Source organism: Miniopterus natalensis, chromosome 7 (genome assembly GCF_054644295.1).
Source record: "Miniopterus natalensis isolate mMinNat1 chromosome 7, mMinNat1.hap1, whole genome shotgun sequence".
NCBI lineage: Eukaryota > Metazoa > Chordata > Mammalia > Chiroptera > Miniopteridae > Miniopterus > Miniopterus natalensis.
Genome location: NC_142087.1, coordinates 83,720,560 through 83,735,042, shown reverse-complemented (window position 1 = coordinate 83,735,042; position 14,483 = coordinate 83,720,560). Strand labels below are relative to the sequence as shown.

The 14,483-nt window shown below is 57.8% G+C and overlaps 1 protein-coding gene across 2 annotated transcripts in view; it reads right to left on the bottom strand.

Moving 5' to 3' along the window:
* Positions 1-14,483, bottom strand: part of MYT1 (myelin transcription factor 1) — a 31,357-nt gene that overhangs the window by 6,554 nt on the left and 10,320 nt on the right. Inside the window, exons 6-16 of one of the 2 annotated variants that reach the window (XM_087818658.1) lie at positions 14,249-14,383; positions 13,624-13,714; positions 13,320-13,433; positions 12,246-12,460; positions 10,664-10,851; positions 9,879-10,139; positions 7,308-7,462; positions 6,270-6,332; positions 6,095-6,163; positions 1,903-1,965; positions 1,577-1,660 (exon numbers count right to left, since the gene is read on the bottom strand). In XM_087818658.1, the coding sequence (XP_087674784.1) occupies positions 1,577-1,660; positions 1,903-1,965; positions 6,095-6,163; positions 6,270-6,332; positions 7,308-7,462; positions 9,879-10,139; positions 10,664-10,851; positions 12,246-12,460; positions 13,320-13,433; positions 13,624-13,714; positions 14,249-14,383 (1,438 nt within the window). The remainder of the gene's footprint in view (positions 1-1,576; positions 1,661-1,902; positions 1,966-6,094; positions 6,164-6,269; positions 6,333-7,307; positions 7,463-9,878; positions 10,140-10,663; positions 10,852-12,245; positions 12,461-13,319; positions 13,434-13,623; positions 13,715-14,248; positions 14,384-14,483) is intronic. The other variant, XM_016202896.2, reaches the window with a different exon arrangement.

Genomic DNA, 14,483 nt, shown 5'->3' with positions numbered 1-14,483 from the left:
AGATGCCACCACTCAGCAGGACTGAGCGCACTGCCACCATTCCTACTGTAGTGAGCACTTGGGCAAAGATGCCACTTGGTAATGAACACGTTCAAGTGTATGGCTGGGGGAGGCCTATGAAGGGAGGCTCTAGCGAGTGGCTCCCTCCTTGCCTTGGAGCCACTAGGAACTCACCCATCCTATAGATGCAGAACTGTTTCTAAAAGTCACAGTCTCCAGTTGGCTGCAGAAATCTTGTTTGTTTGTTTTGTTTTTTAAACAAAGTAGACAGCACATTAAGAGGAGGAAACCATTTCTCCCAGTTAACTTGAAAAATGCTGATGTTGGTTTGAATCATTTGCAAACACAGCACAATACGCTCACAACAGCTGACCAGCAGGACCAGGCCTTCCATCCACATGATCACAGGCAAACCCTGGACTCTCAGAAGAAAACACTCTGAGCCACCCTCGCAGTTAGTAGGCAGCATTCCAACAACAACCTATTTTGCATTTTTGATTTAGCATTAATTACATTGTTACTATATAATTTAAATAAAGAGAAGAGTGACAGCCTATTACATGAAACAGCTGATGGGGACCCCCTTTGAAGGGTGTCATGCTGATCAATTAGGCCCTTCCTTTGTGGCCAAGCATAGCTGGCCCAGGTTGCTCCCCTCTGCAGGGGAGGCTGTGACTGGCTTCCAGGCAAGAGGGTCAGAGCAGGACTGCTTCCCCCTTGTGTTGACCTGACCACCTGATGACCTGGCCAACTGACCACCTGACCACCCTATGGCCATGCCCTGACCAAGACAGCCCTGGGTGCTGGGCCATGAGAGAGCCACAGCCATTCCCTTTCTCCACTCCTCACTTGCCAGGAGGATCCATTCCTGCTTTGCCACATCAGCTCTCAAATTCCTGGGCAAATTGCATGGTGGGTCACCCTGTTTGCACTTGTGGCCTTGCCTTGCCCCCACCTGCTAGTAAGGACCTAAGGGGACAAGTTCCCTTCTGGAAAGATTAGCTTACAATAGTATAAGCCCCCACTGAGTGGGGCACACATAGGGTCAGAGTGCATGCACAAGCCCCCAGTGACAGGTCAGATACCCCTAGTGAGGTCAGTAGAGGGTTCCAGGGACTTCCATCAGGTGAGGCACAGGATGTGCTCTCTCCTCCCCACAGCCGTGTTCAGGATGAGCCTCCAGGGATGTCACACTGGCTCCCTGGAAAGGTGTGTGGATGTGCAGGTGTATGAGGGTTTGTTATCTTTCTAACCACAGCCTCCTCCTCGACTCCTGCACCTGACCTTTCCCACCAGACTGAAGTTGTGCAGAGACTGATGCCCACAAGCGCCCTATGGGGCTGCCCCACACCTTGAGCCTGTTCCCAAGTGGCCCCCAAGTGCACAATTAGCAGGTCACTTTGCCTCTCAGCCCATGGGCCTGGGCTGCAACACACATGGCTCGCGCCTTCGTAGGCGTCCACAGGCAGGTGTTGTCACGGGTCAGCTGTGTTCATGGAAAGGGGGTTGAGAAGGAGCATTTTAGTTCTAGGACACAGGACAGGCACAGCCCCGCAAAGCAAGGGCCCTGACTCACTTCATCAGCTCCGGGTCTTCCTTGTCGTCCTTCAGCGGTGCCACCTTGGCTCCACTTTTCTTGGCACGAGGGCAGCCTGATAAGCTGGTTTCGAAAGAGGAAAAATACAGCCGTGGTCCCGACAGCAGCTGCTCACCCTCCTCTCGAGCCTGGGGTCAGCAGCCCCGGAGATCCACGGCAGGGGCCGTCACCAGGAGCCCCAGTTCTGGGCGCAGAGGGCAGCCCAGCTTGGTGGCCGGCAACATTAATGTCTTATTTGGAGCTTTACACCTTCACCTGAGGAAGAAGCCCCACCCCATTGGCACCCCAGGACATGGCAGGCTCACCTCCGGTGTGAAGCATAGTTCCCCGTTATGTGGCCAGAGCCGTCACAGCCAGGCGTGGGGCACCTGCAAAGGACATGGGAGCTGGGACCAGAGCCAGTGAAGCTGCACGGCCTCAGAAGGACACCCTATGCGCCCAGCCCCCTGCAGACCCACCTGCCCACCCAGGTGAAGTGTCACAGTCGGCGGTGCCTGTCCTGGCGGGCCTTCTGCCACAACCTCCGACCTTCACAACTTTGCCACTCGGTCTCCCAAGGGGGCCGGGAAGGCCAAGAGGAGAGCACATCCCCACCACAGGGACTCTCTGAGCCTGGCCTTCTGCAGGGTTTTGGACTACAACAGAAGGTTCCAGAACACATACAGGCCTTCACTTTACACGAGTGTTCAGGAAGGCAAACCTAACACCTAAGATGGATTGTCTTGGTGGCGTCACTGGGAGGAAGAGGGCTTCTCTCAAGGAGGGCTGCACATGTGAGCACGTGAACACAAGCTTACTGAGCACCTGCACCCACACCCACAGAGCTGGCGCCTTGGGGTGTGTCCTCACCTAGGGAGGGTGGCAGGTACCGGCGCAGGAGAGGAGTGGAAGCACGACACAGAAGCCCTGAGTAAAATGCGTGTGTTCCTGCTGCTGTCAGAGTGGGAGCTAAGCCTGCTCTGCACATGCGTCTGCAGGAAGCCCCTCCAGAGTCAGGTGCCACGTCATGTCTTGTCCCTTGTGAGGTGCGGTCGGGACCCTGGGGACCAGGCAGGACTGTGGTGCTTGCATTTGGAGAGCCGTTACTCACAGAGCACTCGCCTACTGTTCCCGGTTTAACCAGCACACACAGAGAGAACCCTGGCACCCCAAGTGGTCCGGGAAGATTGTGGGGACTAGTGCCCACTGGAAGAGTACAGGGCCTCTGCCTCCAAACAACAGAGGTGCCCAGGTGCCTGCACTGTGTCCAAGGCCCTTCCTTGGGGCCTCCTGCACCAGCACATGCAGCATCTGGAGTCTGGGGCAGGACAGGAAGCTGGGATGCCAGAGGACTTCCCACAGTCTCTGGGCCACCGCCTAGAACCCAGCAGCCCGGCACTGCCTGTCCCCATTAGAGAAACCTCGAGGCTGGCAACCAACATGGGGGGCTCAATGCCCAGGGACCTCCTCTGTCCTCTCCCTGCCCAGCTCCTTCTCCAGCCCCAGGGACATTCTGGGGCCCCTCCTCATCACTGCCCCGGGGCCACACATCAAATGCCTCCCTGGTGTGGCAGCTGACCAATGGGTCAAATCACCCTCTGACCAAGTTTTGGGGTAACTCAAACCCCATTGAGGTTATGATGGCTCCTGCCCCAGGCACATGTGGTCACACTTCAACCCACGCAAGTCTGGAATAAAGAAGTTTTTGCATTTTAATAGAAGCTACCCCCACTTTCATCTGGCAGGCATCACCCTTTCCCACAAACCCCGGCTGCTGGCACTCCTGCTCTGACACCTCGTGTCTCTGCATCGTCTGAGGTCCCAGGCACCAGTGGCTCGGGCACTGGGTCCTTCGGGCACATTGGGGGAGCCTCACATGGCTCTCTGTGCTGAGGCCGCAGCCCGTGACACCCCGCTGCCCTTTCCTCAGGTGAGGGCGGCCTGCCAAGTGCTCCCTGGAGGCCAGTGCAGAGTGGGGTGAGGTCGCAGCTGCTCAGGGGGCACCTGGTTCTTCTTAGCCTTGGGGCAGAGCCCAAGCACAGGTGTCCCAGGCCCTGATGGCCCCGGTGCAGCTCTGGGTAATAGGTGATGGCCCTGCCAGGCCCCCCAATGGGCCTGAGTCTCGGGTGGGGGAGGTGACTTATGGAGAACACGCACATGCTGGGACTGGCAGGGGGGACTGTCCTGCACTCCTTGCTGAGACCAAATTCAACAGCTTTTCCCAGAGCTGCATCCAAGAGAGGATGGTGTCCAAGTGGTTGGAGAATCAGCTGTTCACGTCAAGCACCTGCAGCATCAGCCATTCTTGGGGCCCTGAGTACCCACAGGGTCAGCTGCAGGGACGCTCCCACCATTTGCTTTTTAGTGGGTTGTCGGGGCAGGAGGAAGAGCCCTATGTCTAAGGGACACACTACAGCTTGGCAACATACAGGCTCTCACCTCCAAGCCTTATCCCTGTCCCCACCCTCTGTGCAGAGCCCCCATCACACCCTTGCGCCCCAACTCCCCACACAGAGTGAGCTGAGCAACCATGTCCCAGCCCTTAACCACATTGGGTACATGAAAGGGAAGAGCAGATGCCCTTGGGATTTAGTTAAAACACAGAAAACAAATCATACAGGGCTGTGGTTGTGTCCCGGTGTCAGTAGGGAGGCCACCAGAAAAGCCTCATTGGCAAGGCGGAGGCACAGGAGTCAGCCTGAACCCCTGCCACAGGGCCGGTCAGGAGCAGCCCATGACAGACACCCACTGGACAGAAGGAAGGGGGAGACGGGGGAGCTTCAAGCACCAGGAAGGTGCTGGGACCTGGCCCACCTACCCCTGTGGCCTGAGTGAGGCAAGTAGTGGGCTCCATGCGAAGACCCTGTGCAGAGAGAAGGGCTTCTGGAAAAGTCAAGGGCACCTTGGCCACAGTCCCAGGCCCTCCTGAGGCTGAAGACTGACTTGTTTTCACACAAGGAAGACTTTCTGTTGCTATTTCTAAATATGTTTTGGGTTAAAGTTCTTCACAGGCTTTTATTTTTAGAGGATGCAACCCTCCCAACAGCCACGTTTCTGACATTTTCCATCCCGTAGCCCTGAGCACCCATGGTCACAGCTCTAAAAATCATTCAGGCCCTCAAACTAGAAGTCCACAAAAACCAATTACAGGTGGGAAAGGCAGTAGAATTGGAAAGAAAACAGGGGAAAGGAGAGTGAAAATAATGGAAAGATAAAAGACAGGCAAGAGGGAGTTGAGGAAGGGGGTTCCAACAAGGCTGAGCGTTTCAGCTGGATTTCTGGGGCTGGACACCATGGTGCGTCCAGTGAGCTGAGGAAACACCTGTGTTACAGCTGTCACTCCCAGAAAGACGATCTGGTGGCAAACCCACCAGCCCCGTCTGCAGGAACAGAGGCCTCCTTGGTAACAAGGGGAAACGAGACACTTCTCCCAGGTGCTGGGGCAGACGTGCCTCCTCACAGCACTCTGGGAGATCTCGAGTTTTCTGCCCCGTTTCTAAATCAGCTCAGGTCCTTGGAACCCTTCAGGAACAATAGCTCCTCAGCTCAGAGGCACCAGGGCCCTGGCTTTTGTCTGGCCACAGAGTGGAATGAACCAGAGAAATCTGTCTGGATTCAGGGCCTCCCAACACAGAGGCCTAAGGGAGGGAGGAACACTCTTGCAGAGGGGGTGGCCTGAGGGGCCAGAGTGACACCTCTTCTCCCTCCATGGCTTAGCCTGGGAGCCCAAGACCAGCATGTCACAGCTCAACTGAAGGCATGAAAACCAAAGTCAAGGACAGTCCCCGACTCTAGCTCCAAGAGGACACCAATACCTGGGAAACCTCTGGGTGCATCGAGAAGGGCTCTCAAGCAGGTGCTGGTGCCCATGGGGCCTGCCTGGCTGTGCGTTAGGGGCAATGAGGAACAGAGGCAGAAAGAGGAGGGGCTCGGCAGAGAGAAAGGACAAGCAAGGAAGAGAGGCACATCTAAACACCAGGGGCCAAGGCAGCAGCTGGAGGGATTGCAGAGAAGGGAGGGCAGAGACTTTTCTCTTTCATCAGCAGCAGCCACTTCATTTAGCACAAGCTGCACAGCCTGCAGTGGGCTGAGCCACAGCGAGACTCACAAGGAGAGGTCAGTTCTGGGCTGCTCCCAACCCCAAGTGCAGGGAGAGAGCAGGCCCTCAGTCAGGGCCCTCAGAAAGGGACAGAATGGGCCGGGCCACCGGGGGCCAGAGGCGGGTCCTGCTGCCCTTGGAAAGCTGCCAGGGCCGAGGGCAGTACAGGAGCCTGCAGCGGCCCGGGCCAGCGGGGACAGACAGGCGGCAGCACTCCGAGCAGGGAGACACAAGCAGCAGCGGCCCCAGCCAAGCAGAATCAGCCCCTCCACTGCCCTGCCTCTCTGCCCCATTCCACAGGCGGGGCCAGCCTGGGACCGGAGCCCTGGAGAAGGCCGATTTGGGCTGGAGCCTCATGGAAGGGGACAGCAAAGCCAGGGAGCCACCCAAGAGATGGGCGGCCAGGAGGGCAGACATACTTGAGGTCAGCAGAATGGGCAGCCATGAGGTTTCTGAGGCTCTTGTCAGCAAGAGGGCAACCAGAGAGGCTGAAAAAGAAGAGATGGGGGTAAGCCACAGAGGGGAGCAGAGCAGGAGAGGAGGAAGACCCACCACGCAGCACCCCGGCCAGGCCGGCCCGAGCGGGGGACGAACCTGCGGTGGGAGGCATAGTTCCCAGTGATGTGGCCGCTGCCGTCACAGCCGGGGGTGGGACAGCTGAACAGAGGAAAAACAGCGTCAGAACAGAGAGCAAGGCTCGCCTGCCAGGCCTGCCCCGGCTGAGCCTGCACAGGGACGGTGGTGGCACCTGCTCCTGGGTCACCCACTGGCCAAGGGGCAACTCCTCCACTCAGCCTCAGAGCGCAGCCTCGGCCTCGGATGGCAACTCGCCCACGTGATTGAACTCGAGAAGGAAAATGGAACCGAACCAAACCAACTCTCAGCTTGAAGTTAGGATGCCCCAAGCAGACGTGTTGCAAACACACACTTGTGGGTGCCGTGAACACGCAGGGAGCGCCTTTCTAAAGAGTGTGGGCTTCCCTGAGGACAAGGCCCCAGACTGGAGCCCGGATCTAGCCACCCTGGGGAGCCAGCCACAGAGCAGGAGGCTCAGGACAAGAAGAGGAACCTCGGGCACAAACTAAGCACAGGCAAGACTGGATCACCTGTGGTGCAGGTGCTAGGTACGGCCTCACACGGTCCTCTAAGAGAGGTGGTTCTCAGTGGAGGTTGACCAGAAGGCTGTGTGGTGACATCTGGCTAGGAATGGCTTATATCCACTAGCAGTTTTCCTGCTCTCCAATGACATCTGATTAGCCCGCTAGGACTAGCTGGAAGGGCTAGCCAGGCTGCCAATGCTAAGGGCACAGAGTCCTGAGACAGACGCACATCAGGCCTGGCTCTGTGACCAGGGCAGGCCGCTGCGGCTCAGGAGAGGTCAGCTTCCCTCAGCTCTCATCCTGCCATGTGGGTTGTTCTTAATCACATCGGAGGATTATGTGAGCCCAGCACAGTGCAGAGGTGCGGGAGGCCTGTTCCCCCCATGGCCCAGCCAAGCCCATCCCGCCCACTGAGGGCAGCAGGAGGCCCCGGATGCGTTGGACCCTACGTCCCAGGCCTAGCCCAGGCTGCGGTCCTTCCCAGACTGTGGAGGTTCTCCCGAGAGTCCTGGCAGCCAAGGCGGGGACTTACGTGAGCAGCTCCTTCTTTATGTCCTTGGAGAGAAACTTCAGCTTAAAGCTGGTCAGGGTGACTTCCCCCGGGTACTTCCGCTCCTCGGGACTCTCCCCCGACACCTCCTGGTCATCTGCTTCAGAGGAAGCAAAAGAATGGGCTGCTGGCTCTGACTGCAAAAGACCAGCAGGGAGAGGTTTTAACGCCGGCGGGGGCGGCGCCCGGCCCAGGGGCGGGGGGCACCTGTCAGAGCGGCGTCCACAGAGGTGTTTTCTGGAGTCTCCTGTCTTCTGGATAAGGGAGGAAGATTACCCCCCAAAGACACAGAAGGCAGCACCCCAATCTCAACCAGAGCTGCCCCAGGAACAGGGGGCCTCCTGACACCCTCCGTGTCCTTGGCACACCGGCCACCTCCTAAACACGAGAGGAGGGATGTGCTCAGTACACAGTGGCCACCAAAAAGTACCTGTCGAAATGCCGTGACGATGAGGTGACAGGAGAATAACAGCACACAAAGTGCAAGGGAACTGGTCCCCGACCCCCTGGCCACCGCCCTACGTCCCACTGGCGCAGTGCCTGGGCCACAGCCAGCACTTAATAAGCTTTTTGAACTTGAATGCTGGGTCCGGAGGTGCTCAGTCACCACCCAAGGGCAGGGTGCTATGGACGGGGTGACCAAGCACCCAGCCTTTGAAGTTGGGGGGCAGTCTATAAGAGTCAGGAAGGTCAGCGCCCTGCAAGTTGGTCCATAACAGGCAGTTTCAGTGGCTCACAGCTCACATCCCAGCATCGGCACTTGCTTTATGTCCCAAGCAAATGTTCAACCGCCTGGGACCAAGGCTCCCCTTTGAAACTGGAGCTAAGGGCAGCCCCTCACAGGACTTCTGGGGATCAAAGTTGGAAATGCCCTGGAGCACACAGCCAGCATCAGGACTGCCTGAGATCAGTCACTGCTATTGACTCATTCACCTGATCAAGTTGCAAGCTATTAACCAATGTCACCCCAATAAATTTAATTCAAAAAAAAGAAGCTGTGCTTCAGGATGGATGGGGCTCCCAGAAGCACCAACCTGGAGAGCATCCCAGAGGCCTGTGGGCATGGACACTGAGTATGGGCTGCAGCCGGAGGCTGGGGGAGCAGCCCCCCCGGACAGGGCAGAGCTGGCAGGAGGTCTGAGTCAGGAATCCAGGGCCGTGGTACAGAGACCGAGAAGGCCCGGCTCAGGAAGTCTTGCTAAGGGTGACCCAATGGGCGGTGAGGTCCCCATGCCTAGGGGAGGCAGCTGGAGAGAGGAAGGGGCTGGGCGTGAGCTGAGGCCTCTGCCTGGAGGGTGGACTGTCGGCTACAGGGTAGAGTGTGGGAACAGGCTTCAGTGAGCAAGAGCCTGGTGACAGTCCTGGGAGAGGGCAAGGGTGCTCAAAGAGGAGAGGGGCAAGCAGCCCAGGGAGGGGACCAGCCTGAGGTGGTGGCTGAAGAAGGAGCCAAAGGGGGCCGGTGAGGGCGAGGTCGCCAGGGGGGCAGTGAAGCTAAGTCCTGGGAGCAAGACAGGAACAAGGATGACAGCAGATGCGAAGGCCCCGCCTCCACTGGCAGCCCCCCACAGGAAGGCCCCACCAACTGGGCACGGTTTTGCCAACCAGGGGGAAGGCAGCAAGTACAGCCCTGGGCAGGCGGGTCTCGGGCAGCCGCCCTCCGTCGGGGCTCAGGCTCAGGTGCCTCTTCTCTGAGGCCTAACGCCAAGGCACAGCCATGTGACTGAGCCACAGGGTCTCAGCCTGGACCCGAGCCTGCTCCTCTGTAAAGTGGGGGTGCATACGTCGCACGTAGATGGAGCTGGTTCACCAGCAAGATGGAACCAGAGAGGAGACCTCCCCACTCCCTGCTCCACAGGGCCTGCCCTCCTGGTGTGTTGAGGGGGCTGGCGGGGAAGGAGGAGGAGGGAGGGGACCTGCAGACCTGTGCACACTGTGCAGAGGCTGCCTGGAGCCCGCGACAGCCTCAGAGTTGGGCTTTGCTATTCAGGATGCACAGCTCTTTGGGAAAAGCCCCCAATCAGCCCCCATCTCAAGTTGGTGGAGTGACTAGGCAGAAACTGTCCACTGTCCCCAGGCCACAGCCCATCACAGACACCCGACTTTTTGCTTTTTACCAGGTGGTGCTTGTCTTGGGACTCAGGCCACTCCCCAGCATGGGGGCTCCGAGGCCAGGAGTTCTCTCCTGCCTTTATCCAAGGAGCCAGGTGGCTGGAGCATCCTAGGGACCATAGAAAGGGCTGCTGGGGTTTGGGGTGCCCCTATTTGGAAAGCGGGTTGGCTGGAAGCCCACAAAACGAAGTCATCCCTGGTGGGGCCTGAGAGAAGCCCTCTCCTCCCCAGGCTCTCAGAGGCCCCATGTGTGCTGACCACTGTGTCCTAAGAAGAGAGACCACCTCTCTCACAGGGACAAACACAGAGCCCCACCCAGTAGTGAAAACCCTTCACAGGGGAGGGTGAGTCCTGGCTGCCCTGAGGGTGCAGAACCCTGTGTGCAAAGGGACAGGACCCCCAGAGGCTCTGTCCAGAGAAGCAGCCTCAGTCTGCGGCACCCACCTCCTCAGGCTCCCCCTCTCGCTGGCGGCTGGGCTTGGTGTAGTCCAGAGGCCGGTCCCACTCATCCTGGCGGGAGGCCTGGTTGGATTGGGGCGAGGTCATGGAGCTGCCAGGGGTGCTGGTGCTGCTCTGGCGCTGGGAGGCATCTGGAGACTTCACTCCAGGGCTGCGGCTAGGGAAAGCGCCTTCCGGCCGGCGATGTTTGGGCATACTCAGGTCCAGGGTCCCGTTTTCATCCACCTCGACCTCGGCATCCACTGCCTGCAACGCAAGGGCCATCTGTGTTTGGGACCCCACGTCCTCCCACATGGGCCTTGAGGCACTGAAGGCAGCTTTGCAGAGCACCCCAAACATGGTTCCCTCGAAAGGAAGCAGAACGAAACTGAATAGAAGGGCCTCTGAGAAGCGAGTCCTGAGGCCCAGACGGAGGAAGCTCTACCTCCCTCCTTCCAGTCCCCCGGACCACAGACCAGACCCTTGAGGGCATGAGCTCGGTCGGACGAGAACATGTGCATAAGCCTCAGACTCAGGGAGACACGGGAACACACGTGTGCCAGCCACGTGGCCCCTCTATAGGCACACCACACAGTCTCAAAAGGCACCCATCCACGCTCTCTGCTCACCAGGGGCCATAGCTGGGGAAGAAAATGGAGAAAAAGTGATAATCTCCAGATAAACCCTGGATGATCCTGAGAATATCTCGCTCAGAGGCTTGTGGTCTGGGCTGTAAATTCCTCCAAATGAACTCCGCCTCAGAAGCGACTCCCTGCAGGGGGCACACCAACCTTGCTGGGCACGTCCTGTGGCTTCGTGCTGAGGTTCTCGGGCATTTCCCAGCAGCGCGTGGAGAGGTTCAGGATGGCGGTGGCGGCCATGTGCGCAGCCTCGGCGTCGTGCGCGTAGTCGAAGCCTACAGAAGAGGGCGGGGAGCAGGCGCTGTGCCTGGGGGAAGGGGCCTTTGGGAAAGGTCTGGCTGCAAAGAGGGAACACCAGGCTGATGTACAACTTGAACAGCAGGTGGCACACAGACACATAAGGGACTTCAGGGTGGCTGGGGGTGCACAGGGCAAAGCTACAGGGAAGGTGGGCTTGGGGCGAGGTCGTTCAGGTTGCTCACATGTCCACACACCCAGCTCCTACTTGCACTCCTGTCTGGGATTGAGGAGGTTATTTCTGGCCTGACCAAAATTTGTGCAGAAAGAACAAAACCCTCCAAAGACATTCCAGCATCCCTGATATTTTAAACAAAAACAAATTATCCACCTGTGAATCATTATTGAAAGACTAAAGAATTCTGTAAATAGGATGGCTGTTTGGAATATCACACAAGTAGGACAATTGTGTCAATCATGTCAAAAGGCTGGTTTTGATGTCCCCATAAAAGGCTCTGCTTTAGTAAAGTAACATTATTGCTCAAATAAACATAAGGCATAAAATGTTATCTTTTCTAGTAATTGTGCCGTAGCCATAAAATCACTCTCAGGTATGAGATTTCTGAGTAATGACAATATCCCCAGAAAATTTCCAGACCTACAGCAAGCTCCATGTGAGTGCGTGGTGCTGGTGGGTGCCTGTGCGTGAAGGCGGAAACACCTCAGGCCTAACAGATGGGAGAGGTGTTCATGCTTCAGCTGCAGTTGTATCAGTTCGCATTTTTATTATTAACAGGTAGGAAACCCATCACTACTGCATTGGGGCCCATTTCCACCAGGAGATGCCAGCTCCAGCCTCAGGTACAGTGCGGTGCTTTCCACTTCCTATGCGCTTCCAGGGCTAACAGACTGGCAGCCCACAGGTCAGTGTAATAAGGGACAAAAAGACAGGAAGGGTTGTTCCTGAAGGTTCATTTTTGTTAGTACAAGTACCTAGAACATTTGTTGCTAGTATTACAAATAACACATCGTGTCCAGCAAGATGCTCCCCAGCAGGGGGGGAAATGGCTCCTGTCGGGGTACCAGGCTCAACACAGCAGTTGTCTGACCTACCCGACACCAAACAGAGACACAGACACACGCACGAACACACATGCGCATGCACACATGTACACGTGTGCCCTGCCCCTCTGTGTCGGAACAAACAGGCTGGGAGAAGATGGCCAGGAGAGGGAGATTTTGCAGGGTGGGCCACATCAGCAAAGCCATTCTCAAGCCTTTGGACACGCACACCACAAAGGGCCTAGTTTTGTTTCACAAATAGCGAGGGCACACACGGAGTTTGACGGTGAAGAGGGAGGGTAGGCACTGAGACAGCTGAGGCCCTGATCCCATCCCATCAGCAGATGGGCAGATTCCCCTAGTGCTCCTGGCCAGGGCCCTTCCTCCACCACTCCTCACTCTATACCCCCAGGAGCAATTCTACCCAACTTACATTTAAAGGCTTTAGGTGAGGTTTCGCTGGTCTGAATCTTTGGGGCAAGCATGCGTTTGCCAAAAACCTGAGCATCAAAACTTGCGTAGTCGAAGGTGACCTTGGAGAACTTCTCCAGTTCCTTGGCCAGGTTGGCCCTGGGTGTGGCAGGGGCCACACTGGGCCGGTAGCTTCCGTATGGAGGGACCTCGAGCTGCTTCACAAAGCACATGGGTCTGGGGTGCAGGACAGAGGCAGAACCATGAGGACAGGACCCAGGGACCCTGTGCTACTCATCCCCATTGCTTCACCTGACAGCCTGCACAGGGCCCCGCAGAACCCAGGTGGACAAACACCCTGGAAGACCTTCCCCATGTCCTACCACTGACAGTTGCCTGGGGCCTGATCTGTATGAGGAAGACTGGCATGTCCCCTTGCAGACAGCACCAGTCAGAGGAGGGGGGACATGAGACTTTCTCCCAGGACTTAGAACAGATTTCCAACAGGTCAGCGACAGTTAGTATGAGCCCGTGGCCAGAAGCTGGGCAGCAGCCACTCCACAGCAGAACTAGTGGTGGGATGGCGTAGAGTTCCTGGGGAGAAGGGTCTGAGGCATGTTTCTGAAACCAGTCTCAAAGCTAGCCCCACTCAGCTCTTCAGTGGGCAGGGAAGGTTGAGATGGCCCCTGAAGGGGCTGCAGCAGGGTCAGGGACAGGCAGGAAAAGGCCACCGCAGGGGTTTCATTCATCGTTACTGAAGCTCTTCAAGAAGTTCAGATGTTTAAATGCGTAAGAGGCAGCAGGAAGACCCCAGCCCAGACAACACAGGATCCCGGGCAGGAAGACCACCTGGGAGGAGACTGCCAACTGTGCCAGGTGTGGAGGGGCTTCTGTTCCCATCAGCTCAGAGAGAAGATCTGGGAGACTTCCACCCTGCCTCTGCAGCAGACTGGAGGCTGTCCCGTGTGCCCCTGAAGCTGCCCTCCATCCTGGCCCTGGGAAGCCCCACAGCTGCTTGAAGCATCAGCTCCCACACCCGCCCACAAGCACGTGCAGCCAGAGGCAGCCCTTCCGGAGCTGCGGTCCTTGCACTCACCTGAGGATCCGATCGGAACTAGAGCCAGTCTTGGAAGGATCTCCTGTCTGTGGCTGTTGCTTCTCGTGAGATTTGGCTAATTTTTCTGCAGCAGCAATGGGACACCCGGACAAGCTAGAGAAAGACAAGGGGACAGCTGAGCCCTCTCCTCCAGGCTCTGTCTGTCGAGCCGGGGTCACAGGCGGGCACCTGCGAGGAGCCCAGGGAAGCCCAACGACATACAGAGGTCTGCCCGCCATGCACCAGCCCTGGGCCACGCAGGCCCAGCGCCCCTGCCGCCCTCCACGCCCAGCTAGGTGAGTACCTTCTGTGTGTGTTCCGGTTGCTGTTCACGTGGCCCTGGCCCGTGCAGCCGGGGGTGGGGCACTTGAGTACATTCTCGTGCATGGCCAAGACTGTAAGGGGGGGGCGGGGGGTGAGCACGGCAGGAGGGGGCGGGAGCCCGTCCAAAGGCCGCAGCTTCGTGGGGTGGGCACATAGCACCTGGGAGCACAGGTCTGGTGGCTCCAGCCCCCAAGCCTCAGCCCAGGCATGGCGCACACACCCACCATGCCCCCTGCTTGCCTGGGGCAGAAACGGATTCAGCTTTACAACCTCTGGCTGCCAACCTCTTGGTCACAGCTACTGCCTCCAGCCCAGAGGACAGGACAGGCTTCCTCCTGAGCCTTCAGCACAGGCGCAGCCTCTCCACAGCCAGCTGCCTCGTGTCCCTTGGGTATGCCCAAACCATGCCCGACTTCTGGGGGCCCTGATCCAAGTTGCCATCTCAAGGAGGATGACTGAGCATGCTCCATGTCCCCAGCCTTGTAGGGCTCAAGTTTGGGCATTGGGACAGTACCAATCCAAAGGACAGAGCCCCGAGTGGCCACTCCCCCACATGGACACCGTCCGAACATCAGAGGTCCCCTGAGCTATGCAGAGCTACTCACTCTCCGGAGGGATCCTGTCCTTGTGGGGGCACCCAGACAGGCTGCGGTGGTGAGGGTACAGCCCCGTCACGTGGCCAGTTCCGTCACAGCCCGGTGTTGGACACTTGATCTCCCGTTTCTCTGCTCTTGAGGAATCTAAACAGACATGACACACCAGTCGGAAGGTGGCCAGGAAGCCATGTGGCGGGTGACGAGCAGCAAGGGGGCGGGACAGTTCACCCTTCTCTGGCCATCC